Source organism: Clavelina lepadiformis, chromosome 6 (assembly GCF_947623445.1).
Source record: "Clavelina lepadiformis chromosome 6, kaClaLepa1.1, whole genome shotgun sequence".
Taxonomy (NCBI): domain Eukaryota; kingdom Metazoa; phylum Chordata; class Ascidiacea; order Aplousobranchia; family Clavelinidae; genus Clavelina; species Clavelina lepadiformis.
In genome coordinates, this window is record NC_135245.1 from 349,538 (window position 1) to 364,996 (window position 15,459).

At 39.4% G+C, this 15,459-nt stretch overlaps 2 protein-coding genes across 2 annotated transcripts; both read right to left on the reverse strand.

The window, feature by feature from the left end:
* Positions 1 to 2,221: 2,221 nt before the first annotated feature.
* On the reverse strand, positions 2,222 to 4,959 carry LOC143461934 (uncharacterized). The gene is made up of 7 exons (XM_076959886.1): positions 4,781 to 4,959; positions 4,578 to 4,685; positions 4,342 to 4,401; positions 4,124 to 4,249; positions 3,093 to 3,221; positions 2,858 to 2,921; positions 2,222 to 2,775 (listed from the first exon to the last, which is right to left on the reverse strand). Exons 1-7 carry the CDS (start codon positions 4,868 to 4,870, stop codon positions 2,675 to 2,677), a joined length of 678 nt encoding a protein of 225 aa, XP_076816001.1. The 5' UTR covers positions 4,871 to 4,959; the 3' UTR covers positions 2,222 to 2,674.
* Positions 4,960 to 8,747: 3,788 nt separating this feature from the next.
* LOC143461932 (uncharacterized) lies at positions 8,748 to 12,827 on the reverse strand. The gene is made up of 7 exons (XM_076959883.1): positions 12,578 to 12,827; positions 12,380 to 12,487; positions 12,176 to 12,235; positions 11,933 to 12,085; positions 9,761 to 9,889; positions 9,580 to 9,643; positions 8,748 to 9,486 (listed from the first exon to the last, which is right to left on the reverse strand). The coding sequence occupies exons 1-7, from the start codon at positions 12,665 to 12,667 to the stop codon at positions 9,389 to 9,391; spliced, it is 702 nt and encodes a 233-aa protein (XP_076815998.1). The 5' UTR covers positions 12,668 to 12,827; the 3' UTR covers positions 8,748 to 9,388.
* Between the last annotated feature and the right edge of the window lie 2,632 nt (positions 12,828 to 15,459).

Consider the following 15,459-nt stretch of genomic DNA (forward strand, 5'->3'; position numbering starts at 1 on the left):
TGGTAATTAGCATCCCGCGCTTATTTCCTCATTGTGTGGCAACGATAGAGTTGGCGGATGGAACGGTTTTGGTTTTGTGTAAGAAGGACGGTGGTTTTTATGGAGGGTGATGCAAATACCTTTGGTTTTCTTCTACACATGCTCGAGTTAAGAAATTGAATGCTGTTAAAAGGGCTAATGGGCTAATTGATTAGCCGTAAGAGCGGGAAGTTTCCTGGTAAAAGAAAACCTTGGTTACATATGAACAAAAAATTTGTGTTAGACATCGCCAATAACAATAGAACCAATAAATTGAGGCCGGTTGGCTGGTAACAACATTCGAGAAAGTTTAATTCCGTGTCAGTTCGAGATTGTTGATCATGTGATAATAACAATTTCAATTACGTTGATGATGACGGGGAAACACCTCACGCTTGTACCAGGAGCGTTTGTCCAATATCGGTGCTGGGTCAAAGTTCACACCAGACACGAGTAGACCAATCGTTGAAATGGAAGTCAAGAAAAATCTTCCCACTACAATCTATATGTGAAGGTGGGTGAAAAGCAACCACGTGATTTTGGATTTGGACAGAAGTGTGGCAACAAATTGTTACAAACATCAGGAAACGCTTCAGGTAGAAGATTTTCAAAATATTGTCAATTAATTATAAACTCTTACTTGGGTAAAAAGTTTCTAAACTTACATTTGCTCGTGTATACGTCATATAGTGTATACGTCATACAGTGTATACAGGTACAAAGAACATAGTGGCTCGCATCACCAAACACTCTCGATCAATTGATTCATCTGTCATAGACAAGGGCTGAGTGATGGAGCAATAAACAATTCAAACTTCTGGTGTTTTCATTCTTTATATTTTCCGGAACATGCGACCGACGTCCGTGCAAGGAACAGTTGACCTAGTCTAGTGCATCTTGTTCAACGATGCCCCGTAAGGAATTTATACAACTTATCACTAGACGCGCCATCTGTTGAAGTATGGCTTTAATATCTTAAAAAAGAGCAAAATAAGCTGAAGATCTGAAACAAAGTTTTGTTCGGTGATTTTGTCGATTTAAAGACAAAGTAAATCGATTCTAGAACCGCGAAGATCGGTTTCAACCAGCTGTGTCCAACCCAAGACCCGTTGCAAGTGTTTGTCGTTATGCATAAGCACAGAGCACCTACAGTTATATTCTTAATTTTGATAAATAGCAAACAGTTATCTTCAAGGTTCTGGCCAATAGAATTAAATAAAACAAACCAATATTACCCACGACAGACGTACATTGGCCTGATCCGTTTATGTTGGCTGGAAACAGCGCAGATTCAACGCTATAAAGAATGCTTCGTGCTTGCTCAGCTGGGTTTGTCGTTGATTGGCCTCAAATAAAACTGATTTCAACACCACGATGAGAAATAAGTCATTTAGTCACAAACTGCCCACACTTAAATATCATCATCCCTTTATCACTTATCCTACTACACAGTAATATCATTGTGTTTTCAGCACAACATAAAATGACCTTATGACGTCATCTAAACCTTGCTTTCAACTTGCATTCACGTAATTATAAGCTCATATGAAATGTCATCCGCTGTACTTTACTGTCACTACTGGAAAAAATTAGCATGTTGCGCCTTTCAGGAGAAGCTCAGTGTAACGGTAAGTTGACGAGTTTGCCTCGTATTGTGAAGTCGCCTCAAGAAACAACGCACCTCGCCGCTTCACTCGAAGGAATGAGAACGGTTGTCAAACACGTGGTGGAGACTTTGTTACTCTGTCATCAGCACGTGGAAACATTTCTATGATTGTGTCTCCGGCCAATGGCAGCATGGCGCAAACGAAAATAATTCGTCGATGCAATTACAGAAATAAACTGGTTAAAGGTTTTTGAAAGATTGTTTTACTAAAATTAATTCCACAAAGCACAGACATCTTATCATCTATAGCACAACACAAACTTTTGTTTCAAGCTGTCTAATTGGTTTGCGGTAAAAAAAAGTTAACTGTAACGCCATCTTGCTAATGCTAAAAAAACTTGCTAAACCCAAACTGCTGTGAACCGGTACGAAATTTTAGGCATGTTCCAAACTTTGCAGAGGAACAATAAACCAGTTTTACTGAACATTAGCAAGTAGCGAAATAACCTTCTAGTTCACCACAGTTAATCAAAAGTCTTCAACTTCTTTAACTTTCCGACACAGGCTCGAGTGGTTTTAACCAACTTACTTACAACGTGCAGTGAGCAACTTTATTAGACGTTGTGGAATTACGCGCTCGCTTAAAAAAGCACAAAAGCAAGTCATTGTAGACATTTATCATCTCATAAACCAGAAAATATCCGGACTTATGAACCCACCGATAAAGTTTATGTACAAAGCTACGAACACCATACACTGGCTGAAACGAGGTGGCGGTAACATCAGGTAAATGAACACGCAATGTTCCTACAAACGCCTTTGAAATTTGAACTCTTTAACTTTGAAATATACATATCACTTTCAACCAGTCATCATAGTTTGAAATTCTTTAGTTTGTTTCCTCGGGCAATTTAAAAGCATTACAGTATGTGTTTATGTCGTAATAATTATGCATTGTGATTTTTTCTTCACAGCTTTAATGAAAATTTTCCGCAGAATAGAAACTAGTGCTATAGTTAGTGCAAGGCTTCAGAGAGAATATGAAAACTTTTAGGCCTCGTTATAAAATGGAGCATACTTCCCAGGAGTAACATGAGCAGGTTGGTTGGCTTGTACAGAGTACTGGGGCGGGTAGGTGGCTGCTGGGTTGCCTGCAAAATGTGCGTTGAACATGATTTTACATAAAAACTTGGCGCTGCCAAAAGATGAACAACGACTCTGACCAATACTCACCTGGTGACGTAAATGTCTGCTGAGTGTAGACATTCTGCATGACTGGGGGCTGTGCAGGGAAGGACTGTGAAGAAGCAAGAACAATATTTCATTGGATATTGCTCATTGCAGATTTAGGGTAATCCACGCTATATATGGCGCTTAGTATAAAAACGTCGGATCGAGTAAGAATTTCTTCTTAATTATTTGTCTTTTAATATTATAAGAACGTGAGTTACAATAATAAGTTCTTCACCTGAGCGCAGCAGCATGAGCAGCAGTTATACGGAGTGGAGCCACAGCAGTAAGCGGCACTAACAATCAGCAGGATGAAGGCGATGAAGCCGACGACAGCAGACACAGCGAAGATGGGCACAACAGTTCCCTGGAAATACGACAATTATGTATTTGAATCTATCTAATCCATGATCAAAATCCACAACCGAATTAATGGACTCGCAGCGTTGATTGTATATCGCGTATGAATATAACACTCCGGTAAAGCGTCCAGTTTAGTTTCGAGAAACGTTATCTGACATTTCATCTACAATTTTGACTTTATCATTTGCTTTGAAAGCAATAAAACTTAATCGATAAATGTTAAAGTCTGGCAGACACGTTGCCAATTAAAGGAAATGACGCATGAAGTGTAAAATGTAAACAAGACAAGCTTAAACCCATCCGATGAACCGAGTCGGGTCCAACAACAAAACTTGAGTCACTTGAAATTGCAACGCAATGACATCGGTCACTGTAATGTCAAGCTCTCAAGGCGATAACAAATCACCTGATATGCTGAAACTAGCGATGCGACAAACTGATAAATATTCCAATTTGTGAGAATACAAATAAAAGATTTTATCACTTTTGTAAATCCGAATCGAATTTGATCTCGACAACTTTGCTCGGTGCACTTGACCAAAGATCCTGACGACAAAGGGAGTCGTGCTTAAAGTTTCCACATTATATAAGTTAGTTGTACGATAGAAATAAACTTGTTTTTCTCATTTATGCAAAACATTTGCAAACATTCCACCGTCTACGATGTGGAACAAGTAACTAACAAGTAGAAACTTCAACGTTTTCCTTTTGCTTGTTTGTTTGGTTTTTTCAAAACCAAGAATTCGCCCGAAATCTTCTGCAATATTCGAATTCGCGAGAAGAAATAAGTTGGCCGACATTCTTGTGCAATATTTTGATTCTTTCTCGATTCGGCGCATCCCGAGTTAAACTTAAGTATGCCCAAGTTAAAACCACAAATTATACCGACACATAGTTGCAACATACCAGGATATCCGAAGAATACGAGTTTTCCAGTATGACCGGGAAAAACGCTGCGTACCACCCACTGACAAAAGTCATGCTTCCGGCCGCCACTGAGCCCCAGATACTGAATCCCATGTGCACGTTTATCTGGAATACGGATAACCAAAATTATTTCTTGCAATGTTTATTGTTAAACGAATATGTTACGTATCACTGACGTCATGTACGCAAAAACTTACCATTCTTACTCCAGCCGACTCGCCACCTGCAGCCATACCGAGCGCTCCAGCCACGATGAACTATTTAACGAATAAACAAGATAAATACAAATTGGCGAAACCATCTACAGCAAGCGACATTGTTTTGCAATAAACGAGCGTTATTTGCGAAACAGAGCTCAATGTTATGTCCACTTAGTCTTAGAGTCTTAGAGACTCAGTCAGGAATGAACAGAAACTATGTAACATCTTCTCACCCATATTCCACACCAGATGCCTTCCCCAAGTACTGAGGAATAACCAAACTTTCCACATAAAACGGAACCCAAAACGATGCTGATTATGCCCAAGACCACCTCAGTTATCTGTTAAAGTTGATTAAAAGCACAACTGTCATGAAGCTTAAGCAAATCAGTCTTCCAGTCGCTTAAGAGTTTGTACGTCAGAGACTTCCACTCACCCCAAGATTAAAGATCACTTTTTTGTTCTTAATCTCCTCCACAGGATGATGGGTTGTCACGGTAACAAATTGTTGCGTATTGGTTGCCATGGTGATTAAGAAAGTGTAAAGTTAAAAACAAATTCTCGTTGCTTAGTGAACACAATGGACTATAATGCTGCAATTTATGCAAAGTGCTCACGGTTAAAGAATTCGAAATTATCATTAAATAAGTTACCGGTCCTGCAAAGTATGCTCCTATATACACCAACTGACAGCGTTGTAATCAAATAAAGTGTCAAAGAAGTCAAGTTCTTTCTTTCTTTGTCAAGTTCTTTGTCAAAGAAGTACGACTCGTCTAGACTCAATAAGTTCACGAACAGTTCTAAACTTTTCTATCATCTGCAGCTTTTCTCAAACTAAAAGAAGTCTTTTTTGACTTTCCACTGCAATTCACAAGTTTGTTGAAGGATATCTCAGTAATCGTCTCGTTGCGCAACCAGCTTTACAGCAGCCACCCATAGTGTACTCCACTGCTGCTGAACATAACTTTTTAACTCTTTGTCACATTTTGACGTCAGCAAACTCACCCGAGGCAGCGATTAACATCGACCTGGTCGCTTTATTTCTTTTAACTAAAGGTGCGAGGAGAAATAAAGGTTACCGTTTAATTTGAAATGACCCAAGGCTAAAAAAGTTAAACGTTTCTAAAATTGGCTGAAAACAATTTGTGAAAGTCGAACAATCCGACTTTTCTGTAATGTTGCCAACGACTGTACATTAGAGTACAAGTGAGGACATTACATACCATTCGCCAACACAAAAATGCATTTCCCATTACAAACAAAAGTTCTGTCACGTGAGAAAAACATCGCCAACAAATCACAACTTGCATTGTTATTCATAAAACTTTTTCTTGAAATTGAGCAAACGAGCTATAAAGTATGTATGACGTAATAATGCGGTTGTAGGCAGTTGCGTAGGTTTGTGACGAATAATCCCCTCTCAGTTACAACTGGAAAGTGATAAAATATTCGTTCTCCAATATTCAAATACTCGATAACTACGAAGTTGAGAATAGACATCAGTAGATGATAAAAACGATCTCACAATCCATGAATAAGCTTCAGTTCACAAAACAGGAAATGACGTTTAATTTCCACTGATTAAAAATGATTAATTAATGGAGCACCAAACAAAGCGTTTTCATTCAGCAAATCACGTCACTGCACAGAGACGCTTTTGATTCTTCGCGAGCATTGTATTCTCTTTCTTTTTATATAAAGCGCGACAAATTCTAAACATCACCATTAAAGCGTTTTCTGCTTAAGCGCTTGCATGACTGCGTTGTTGTGTGGAAAGTCTTAGATTTCAAGTTGATTTTTGCTTCAAGACAGATCGAAATTGCAAAGCAAGTTGAGCTTAACTCGTGACCAGCTAATTTGCATATAATTCTCCTCAATTAACTGTTACTCTGTTAGTCTTTAACAACGGGAAGTATCATTGCACGAATCACTTCAATAAACCATTCACTCAATCCACGTTGTTTTAAACATGAAGCCGCACAAACATTCGCTTTAAACCAATTCTGCCAACTTAGCACCATCGGTCAGCAAGTCGTGCCTCCTAAGTCTGCTTACTTGGTTTGCGTGAAATGTTGCGATGGTAAGTTTAAGAATTAGCTGCTCTTTCATTCTAATATTATGCAAATACGTGACGATCGCTGATATTTTCATTACACGTTTTGACGACGTCATGTGTTTCCTTCATTGTGACGTCATAATTCACACTGCTCTTTCGAGAAATTTCCCTGAGCTTATTAATACTCAGGATTGTCAGTTCGAGATTGTTGATCAGGTGATAATAACAATTTCAATTACGTTGATGATGATGATGATGGGGAAACACCTCACGCTTGCCCCAGCTGAGTTTGTTCAATATCGGTGCTGGGTCAAAGTTCACACCAGACACGAGTAGACCAATCGTTGAAATGGAAGTCGAGAAACATCTTCCCACTACAATCGATATGCGAAGGTGGGTGAAAAGCAACCACGTGATTTTGGATTTGGACGGAAGTGTGGCAGCAAATTATAACAAACATCAGGAAACGCTTCAGGTAGAAGATTTTCAAAATATTGTCAATTAATTATTAACTTTCGCTCGGGTAAAAATTTTTTAAACTTACATTTGCTCGTGTATACGTCATATAGTGTATACAGGTACAAAGAACATATTTGCGAAAGGTTAAGTTGAGAACCGAACTTTCCAGAATTCAGCGAACAATTTTCCATTTTTCATATCGTCATTGAACCTAGAAAGCAGATCATTGCATTGAGTAGACAAGATTATTGGTTGGTTGGTTTCCTTCATTTCATTTCATATCTGTTGGTTTCCTTCATTTCATTTCATATCTGTTGGTTTCCTTCATTTCATTTCATTTCATATCTGTTGGTTTCCTTCATTTCATTTCATATCTGCTTCATTGATGCAACACATTGCAGGTCCAATTATGTCCACTAAATTTAGCGAAATTCTTACTAAAATAAATTTTGATAATGAAATACAGGATTTTACTGTGGTTGATGGAATAAAACTTTCTCTCTTTAATAGAAATTCCCTCCCCGTTTTCTTGGATGGTAATTATGACGTCACAGTGCACAAGTTCTAAAAGGCGCCAATACTAATTAATTTCATCAAAGGCATAACCGCATAAGATAAACAGGGCAACAAAATCAAAGACATTCGAATAACATCAAAGCGGTGTCAATTAAGCGAGAAAAATTATGTTTTTGCTCCAATACACAGGTCGTAACCAACTTATCTCTGCGATGCTGCATTGTTATGTTTGTGATATAAGAACGTTTTAAACAGAGAAGGATCAAATCTCTGGGTATTTATATGATGTCCCTTATCAAAGCATTCAGTTCATTGAAAGGAATCAAACTAGAGAGAACCGAAAATGCAGAAACGAAACATAAACGAGAGAAACGCTTCCTAAAACATTTCTTTGTCGAATCCCGTGGAATGTTAATAATCGCCAAGAAAAAGTTGTTGCCTAGTTTTGTGTGTGCTATTACTTGAGTCATTATTATTTTCTATTACTTGAGTTTATTAAAATGTAAAACCACAACAAAAGACTTTGATAGCAAATGACGTCATCATATTTTCGTAACCGAGGCATAACATAACGTCACTAGGTTCCAGTTGTCACAAACACGTCTAAGATATCACAGAGAAGACAACACAATAAATTTGCCTGAAATATGCCAATGGGTTGCATGTTTGGCTGAAGAAAGTCAAGTAATATTCCTGTCACGTGACTTTGCCCTATTATCATTTGGCATCAACCTAAAGATCATCTTCATCTTAGATCGCTATTTCCGCTTCAAAGTTTTTCTCTCAAACTGTCTTTGTTCAAATGTCAAATTGTAATTTCCTAAACCCAAACTAATGTTGCATTGGTTACTACAACAGAATTCCATGTTAAAATAGCGTCACCCTTACAATACTTACACCCAGTGTTATAGACAGGCTACTAAAGGTGGTGTTCCTGGGTATAAAATGAAATATCGTCAAAAAATATGAATAATTTTGTCGAGGTGCAGGGAGACAATATTTAGGTGCCAGATACAACCACAATGAACAAAGCTTCAAAACTGTTCTCTCATATGACACGTTACAAAAATTTTCTAACACATTAAACATGACGTCATCAATAAGGAAAAACTATTATATTTAAGGTGTGGCCCCTTAATGAAGTCTCTTGTAAGGAAACTTTAACTCAGAATAGCGGAGAGAGTAGGCTATAAACAAAAACCGACTTTTAATCGTTGGTGAGAGTCACTAATCATTGAAAGTCCAAACTCGTTTTTACACCCCACCCATAATCGAGTAGAAATTGATGTCATTCTTTCTACTTCGTCGTGAGTATTTGAAAAAAACAGTACCAGTTGTGCCATCATGATTAAGTTTCCGTTATCACGCTACCTCGAATAAATTCTAATTTAATTTGTTGCCACCAAGCGAGGAATTTTGTAGGGATATTAAACTCGATAGGTGGCGGTACAGTGCATCAACATTAGCAAACAAAGAAATGGCCGGAGTTCGAGCCGATTCTATCTTTGTGACATCACTTGTAATGAAATTCTACAACACAAGTTAAGTATCGCTCCATATCCAGATTGTGAATCTCAAGTAGAAAGAAAACATGAAACCTAACAGTAGTTGAAGAAAAGTTTATCATTGTGAGATCCGAACAGTTTCTAAGATTATGAATGAACTTTATGACATGCAGAGTGTTTATTGTAACGAATGGAAAGACGTTTATGTACAAACAATGAATATAAACACGTGCAAGGAAGCAGCGAACGTTCCATAGATCACCTCAAGCGGATGCGTTGTAACTGTGAAGCTTTGAGCAACGTATTTCAAGCATTTTCATTGTTCGCCGTATTTTGAATTTCTTCAGTGATTTACCAATTTAAAAGGGACTCAATATTAAGGTGTCAAAGCTGTCTCTCTATGATAACTAAGATTCATTGAGCTTGTCATTACTTCAATAAAAATAAGGCCTATGTCCATTCACAGAATACGATTGCCGAAAAAGCTTCAGATAACAGACGTAGGACTTCAAGCCTGGTTATAAAGTGGGGCGTATTTTCCAGGAGCAACTTGGGGCTGGTTGGCTTGTACTGGGTTCTGGGGCGGGTAGACGGTGGCTTGGTTGCCTGCAATAAGCACATGGGTGTAAAATGACGTCATGTGGTGAGAAATATATCAACTGTAGGATGAAAGCAACATCTAAACCTGACTTCACTTACCAGCTGGCTCAAATGTCTGTTGAGTGTAGACAGTTTGCATGGGATGTGGCTGTGCAGGGTAGGACTGTGAAGAAGCAAGAACAATATTTCATTAGACATGACTACAAGGTCCTGATGTAAACCATGTTGAATGCAACAGCACGTGGCACAAGAACATGAGTTACAATGATAAGTTCTTCACCTGAGCGCAGCAGCATGAGCAGCAGTTATACGGAGTGGAGCAGCAGCAGTAAGCGGCACTAACAATCAGCAGGATGAAGGCGATGAAGCCGATGACAGCAGACACAGCAAGAATGGGCACAACAGTTCCCTGAGAAAGACAAATGTTTTTCTTTACAGATAGTAGTCAAGTTGCTTGAAACCAACACATTTCTTCCACCCCATTGTGAAGAGCACACAACTCCATCATAATTCAAGCTACGCTGTAGCAGCAGAAATTAAATCGATTGCATGATGGCGTAAAGCACGAAGCACACGAACAAACTTTTATGAATAAATCATGACCTAATTGGAGGGGACGCGATGAAGTTCAAGATCGCCAGGAAACGCTTGACGTCATATTGAATCGGGGTCACCAAACTACAGACAAGTTAAATTTGAAAAAAAAAATTGAGTTGAACACAAAACGTTGTTACAAACAGAAACAACGTATTTAAAGTAAAATGTGACTTTTGCTTGGACCAATATCAGGTCGTTTTGTCGATGTCAATCTTCTTCTTCAAGGATTTCTTCTTCGGTGATTCAGGGAAATCCCAATGCGTTTAAAAGCGCACGAATTAACACAATTCTGACTATTGCGGGGATTTCCACTTTCACGTCACGTGCTTGCTTCAGTGGTTTTACCGGGCACGGGATCAGGACAAATGGTTTCTCTTCAACACTTCATCACTTTATTCCTAGCGCTTCACTTTTTTCGAACAGAGATTTTCACTTGAACCTTTTACACAGAATGTTGCGCATCGCATTAAACATTGGAACAATTTAAAGTGAGGATACCCTTTGTTACGTGCGCAATCGTTTAACAGTTGTCGGTTTTATAATGAAAGCAACTAAAATGTATGACTGTGCTCGAAACTTTGCAGTAAACTCTGTTGTTTTCAGCTAAAAACGTCTAATTCGGCTTCGGTCGCCATGTTTGGTGACTTGAGAACGCGTTGACAGTGGAAGCAGATGAAATAAAACTTACTTTGACGACGTACAACGCCAAATGTATCAAAACTAAATGATGAGTTTTGAAAACGTTGCGAGCCAAGCCTCTCTTAACCAGTCGGCCAAAATGAATGCCAAAAAGAATATTGTGAAGTGCCGATGCAAACAATTTTTGAAAAAGATGGTTTTTAATTTGACTCATTTGTATCACGTGACTAAAATATATTGTCGGTAAAATTTATTGATCTAAATTAGCGCCTTCCAGACAAAAAGTGCAACTGAAAACTGGACTGCAAGTTGATAAAAGTTGAAAAGTACTGGACTGGTGTTTGGTTGATACCAGGCAGCCGGATAATCTGCCCAACGCTATCGGTGTTTCCACATAGCCCTAAAAAAATTGGTACTTAAGGTTTATTTTATGCAGAAGCGAAACGAAGACAAACTTGTACAAGAACAAATAAGTGAATCCTCTCACAAGACGTGTCAACAGTGATTACTGGTATGATGACATTCGCTTGCAACACGTGTCACCATGCGAGCAGTCTAGGAACGTCTCACATGCACCGCTTCAAGTTACACACCAATGTGATTGATAACATCCGCATTTAATGCTTTATTTCTTATTTTATTTTGTTTTGATGATTTCGACGCGTGTTTCGTCGGCTGGCTTGGTCTTCATGACTGCGCAAGCGTGACTAATTCCATTGTGTGAGTGTGCGTCAAATGCGCGAAACAATCAAAACGCAACTACATGCGCTTTGAATTTTTGATGCACTCTCTAAATAGGCTGCTGATGGTACCTTAGTAGAGTGAGGCTTAAGGTTCAAGTTCGAACTCGTGCCAAGTTCCTAATCTTCACCATAAGCTGTTGCAATAAAGAATAACTAAGATATACCAGGACACGTTTCGCTGTTTTAGGTCTAAGGAAGCAAAACGGATCGATTGCTTTGGTTCGTGTCCGAGAGTGATGACAAAAATCTTATTGAAATCTCGGCCAGTGCTGGTTGTTTTACGCGGGTATTACATCACAATCACGGCTATTACATCACAATCACGGGTATTAAGCCAGTGTTGAAACAAAGTTCGTGGTCCCTGACATGGGTGGACAAATCAATGCAGTTTAAAATTTCATGCTTCGTTAAAAAGACTGCAGTTTACTCTAATTCAATCCTCTATTCCTGGCAACACAATGACTGCAACTCACCAGAACTTCGGAACGCACCGAGTTGATTTGATATGGGTAAGCGTCTTGCGCATTCAATATCAAAGGAAACAAAGCAGTGTAAGAGCCGCAAGTGCAAACCATGACCCCGGCCGCCACTGAACCCCAGATACTGAAGCCCATGTGCGCGTTTATCTGAAAAACAGATGACCCAGTTATTTAGTGAAATATTTCTCATGTTACAAATATTTTATGTATCACCGACGTCATCAAACACAAACCTACCAGTCCTACTCCAGCCGACTTTCTGCCTGCAGCCATACCAAGTGCTCCAGCGATGGTGAACTGTTCAAAGCATAAAGACAAATGCAAGTTCATTACAGCGGCGAGAATATTTTGAAATAAAGCACAGATAGTTGCGCAACAAAGATCGACGTCGTGACTAGTAATGCTACGAGTGGAACTTTCGTTACAAAAACATCTTCTCACCCATATTCCACACCAGATGCCTTCCCCAAGTATCGAGTAATAACCAAACTGTCCACATAAAACCGCGCCCAAAACGATGCTGATCGCGCCAAGAATCACTTCCACGACCTGCATAGAGTTGATTTAAAACTCAGTCAACAATCATGGATGCCAGATACTCAATATGTTGGATGAGATGAGATCTGTTAGATCACTCACCCCAAGACCAAAGATGACTTTTTTGTTCTTAATCTCTTGCACAGGATGAGTGGTTGTCACGGTAACAAATTGTTGCGTGTTGTTTGCCATGGTAACCGAAAACGTTTAACAAGTCACAGAACAAATTAGATCTTTCTGTTAAATTTGTTACACACAACCAGCCAGTGATGGCTCACCTACCAAGCACATCAACGTTAACGACTCTTACTTCTAAATTAGAACAAATAACGAGCGCGCTGGTAGCCTAGAATCGCTACGTACTGTGATCAGCTACAGGCCAGCAACGTTATTAATTACCTATGAAAATCAAAAACATACCAAACATCTTGACAATTTGCAGCTTACTTAAAAGCATTTCAACTTACAGTTCAGCCGTTACGTCATTAGTCATTACTGACGATTCCACATTTATGATTACGTCACGCGCATCGCTTAATATTGCCTACATTACACTATCTGTATTTCCTTGCTTTTCTTGGAATAAGGCCTCAAAGATATTGTCAATATTTCACCGGTTAGTTTGACTCGTCTGCTTCCTTTTGAATCGAGTTATTCTTCCCACCTCATTTCAAAACTTCCACTAGGCCTGAGATCAGCCAACCTGCTCGCCCATAGTTCACTGCCACATGCTGCAGCTGATAAAAGCAAGGAGCGAAACTGCGGTGCTTCACTGCTACCTGACAAGTCTGCTGTTCCCGCTCATTCTCTTATTATGACGTCAAGCAAGCTCACCCGGGAAGTAATAAGTCGATCTGCTCGCTTTGTTTCTTTAAGTGAAGCTGAGAGAAGAAAGGAAACGTTGCTTTGAAACATCCTGGCACAAAAAACAACTGTTTCCAAATTCTACCCCAAACAGTCTTCGAAATACGGACGACTTAAACATTACGCGGCCAATCACCCTCGCATACAAGTGAGAACATGACAAGTTCTATGTTAACACAATGATGCATTTCCCATTATAATAATAAACTACTACGTTACGTGAAAGCTATTGCCAACAAATCACTGTCCCACTTTCAACTGGAAAGTGATAAAACTTCCGTTTCAGCCATATTCAAGAATTCGACAATCAACATTTAAAACTTAACATTCTAGAATTCATTAAAATCAGGAATACGCCCCTGGTTTGAATTGGACTGATTTCATCGACAAGTCATCATGTCTATACGTCACTGTTGCAACACATTACAAGCCAAATCAATAGACCAAAAACAAAAGTACCACGAGGTTGCCAAAAACAAACCAACTGCAGGTAAATATATAACTTTATCGAGGCTAAAAAATTTCGAACATGCTGATGTCCTTCATCAGATCGAAAGTTTAAATAAATGGATGCTGGATACAGATTGTAAAGTATAAAGAAGACAAAATGCTGACGAAGACAAATCTCTTCCTGATGAGGAGAAGCTTTTTCTCTTTATTAACGAGACCCGTTCCCTCCCCTCGAGATCGTTATTATGACGTCATTTTAAGGGTTGTTTTAAGCAGGAAAGAGTCATAACCCTAGGGATTGTGACATCATATGGCAGCTAGTTTGACATAGAGACGCGAACGTTAATATCTAACAAATATTCGGTCCGCGCAAATACCGCGCAATTTCAAGTATTTTGCTATTTTTGTCTGATCTGTTTGTTTGGCTTGAAGTTGATCTGTCTCAGCGCTTATCTGAATCTTTCAAAAAGGAGGAACCTTCGTTCAGTTTGACTTGATGCTGAACTTCGTTCGCTCGAAAACAGCAACAGTTCAAAACAATTTAGTTCGCACCAAACCTCCCGAACCCAATGTATAGAACTTTCCAGCGGCCAAGCAGCAAGTGTATTTGTTAAAACGTCGACGAAAGCAACGGTAGCGGCAAGACGGGGAGATTGTCGAACATTACGTCATAACGAACATCATTGACGTCATTACAAACAGATAGTCTCTCTCCCTGCTGCCCTCCGCTGTAAATAGCGTTCTCTGCAGTTTGCTGTCGTCATTGGAAACGAGAAGCAATTGCGTCATTCAGTGCTAAGATTGATGCAACTAGTTGCTCGCGACAGGTTTGTTCTTGTGATGGCGCTGCCACCTCGTGGGAATATTGAAGAGATTAATTTTGTCAAACACAGAACTTTATCGCCACCAAGTGAACACCATTGCTGTTATAATAATGTCAGTAGGTGGCAGCATGGTGCCTTTCCTAATCAAGTAAAATCAGCGATCGACCTGATTCAAGTGCAGACAGCTCGACATATGAGTTGTGATTGCGCATGCGCATTGTATTACCCCGGTTGCAATTGTGTTTTCATGGTACTTTCCCCAACTAGAATTCACCACTAGAAGAATCAAAGTAATAAAGAAAAGTCGATTCATGGTCGGGGCAATGTTCCCTCTAATTCTTCACGAGTCTGAGCAAACATACTAACTCCCTGAGCGGTCCCTTGGACCACTGTGAGCAACATCAGACGTGCCACGTACGCACTGTGGCCACTATTATGCGTTTATTTTGTTTTCACTTCAGGTAGAATTTTTTTCTTGTGCGCAGCACAGATTTTCTGTGCGCGAAAACTGTGTCAGCAGTGCGCATTTGCGCACGCGCGCAGCTTAGAGGGAACATTGGGTCGGGGCCTATCACTTGGGAACCAGCAAAATCATGAACTTTGACACAAAAGAAGTTTATTTTCAAACAACGGGCATCACGAACAGAACAATAAGAGGCAATGAACGCTCCCTGACCTGGTCCAAATGCCACGAAATGTTCAGTTTTCAAGGATTTTAATTGGTTACAATAAACCTTTCAAAATGTTGTCGAAAGTGACATTTATACAGATATATAAGGACAGAGCTGGAATGACTTGATTTGATTCCAGTCCTTTTCTAAGAAAGTACAAAAATGACTAAGTTGA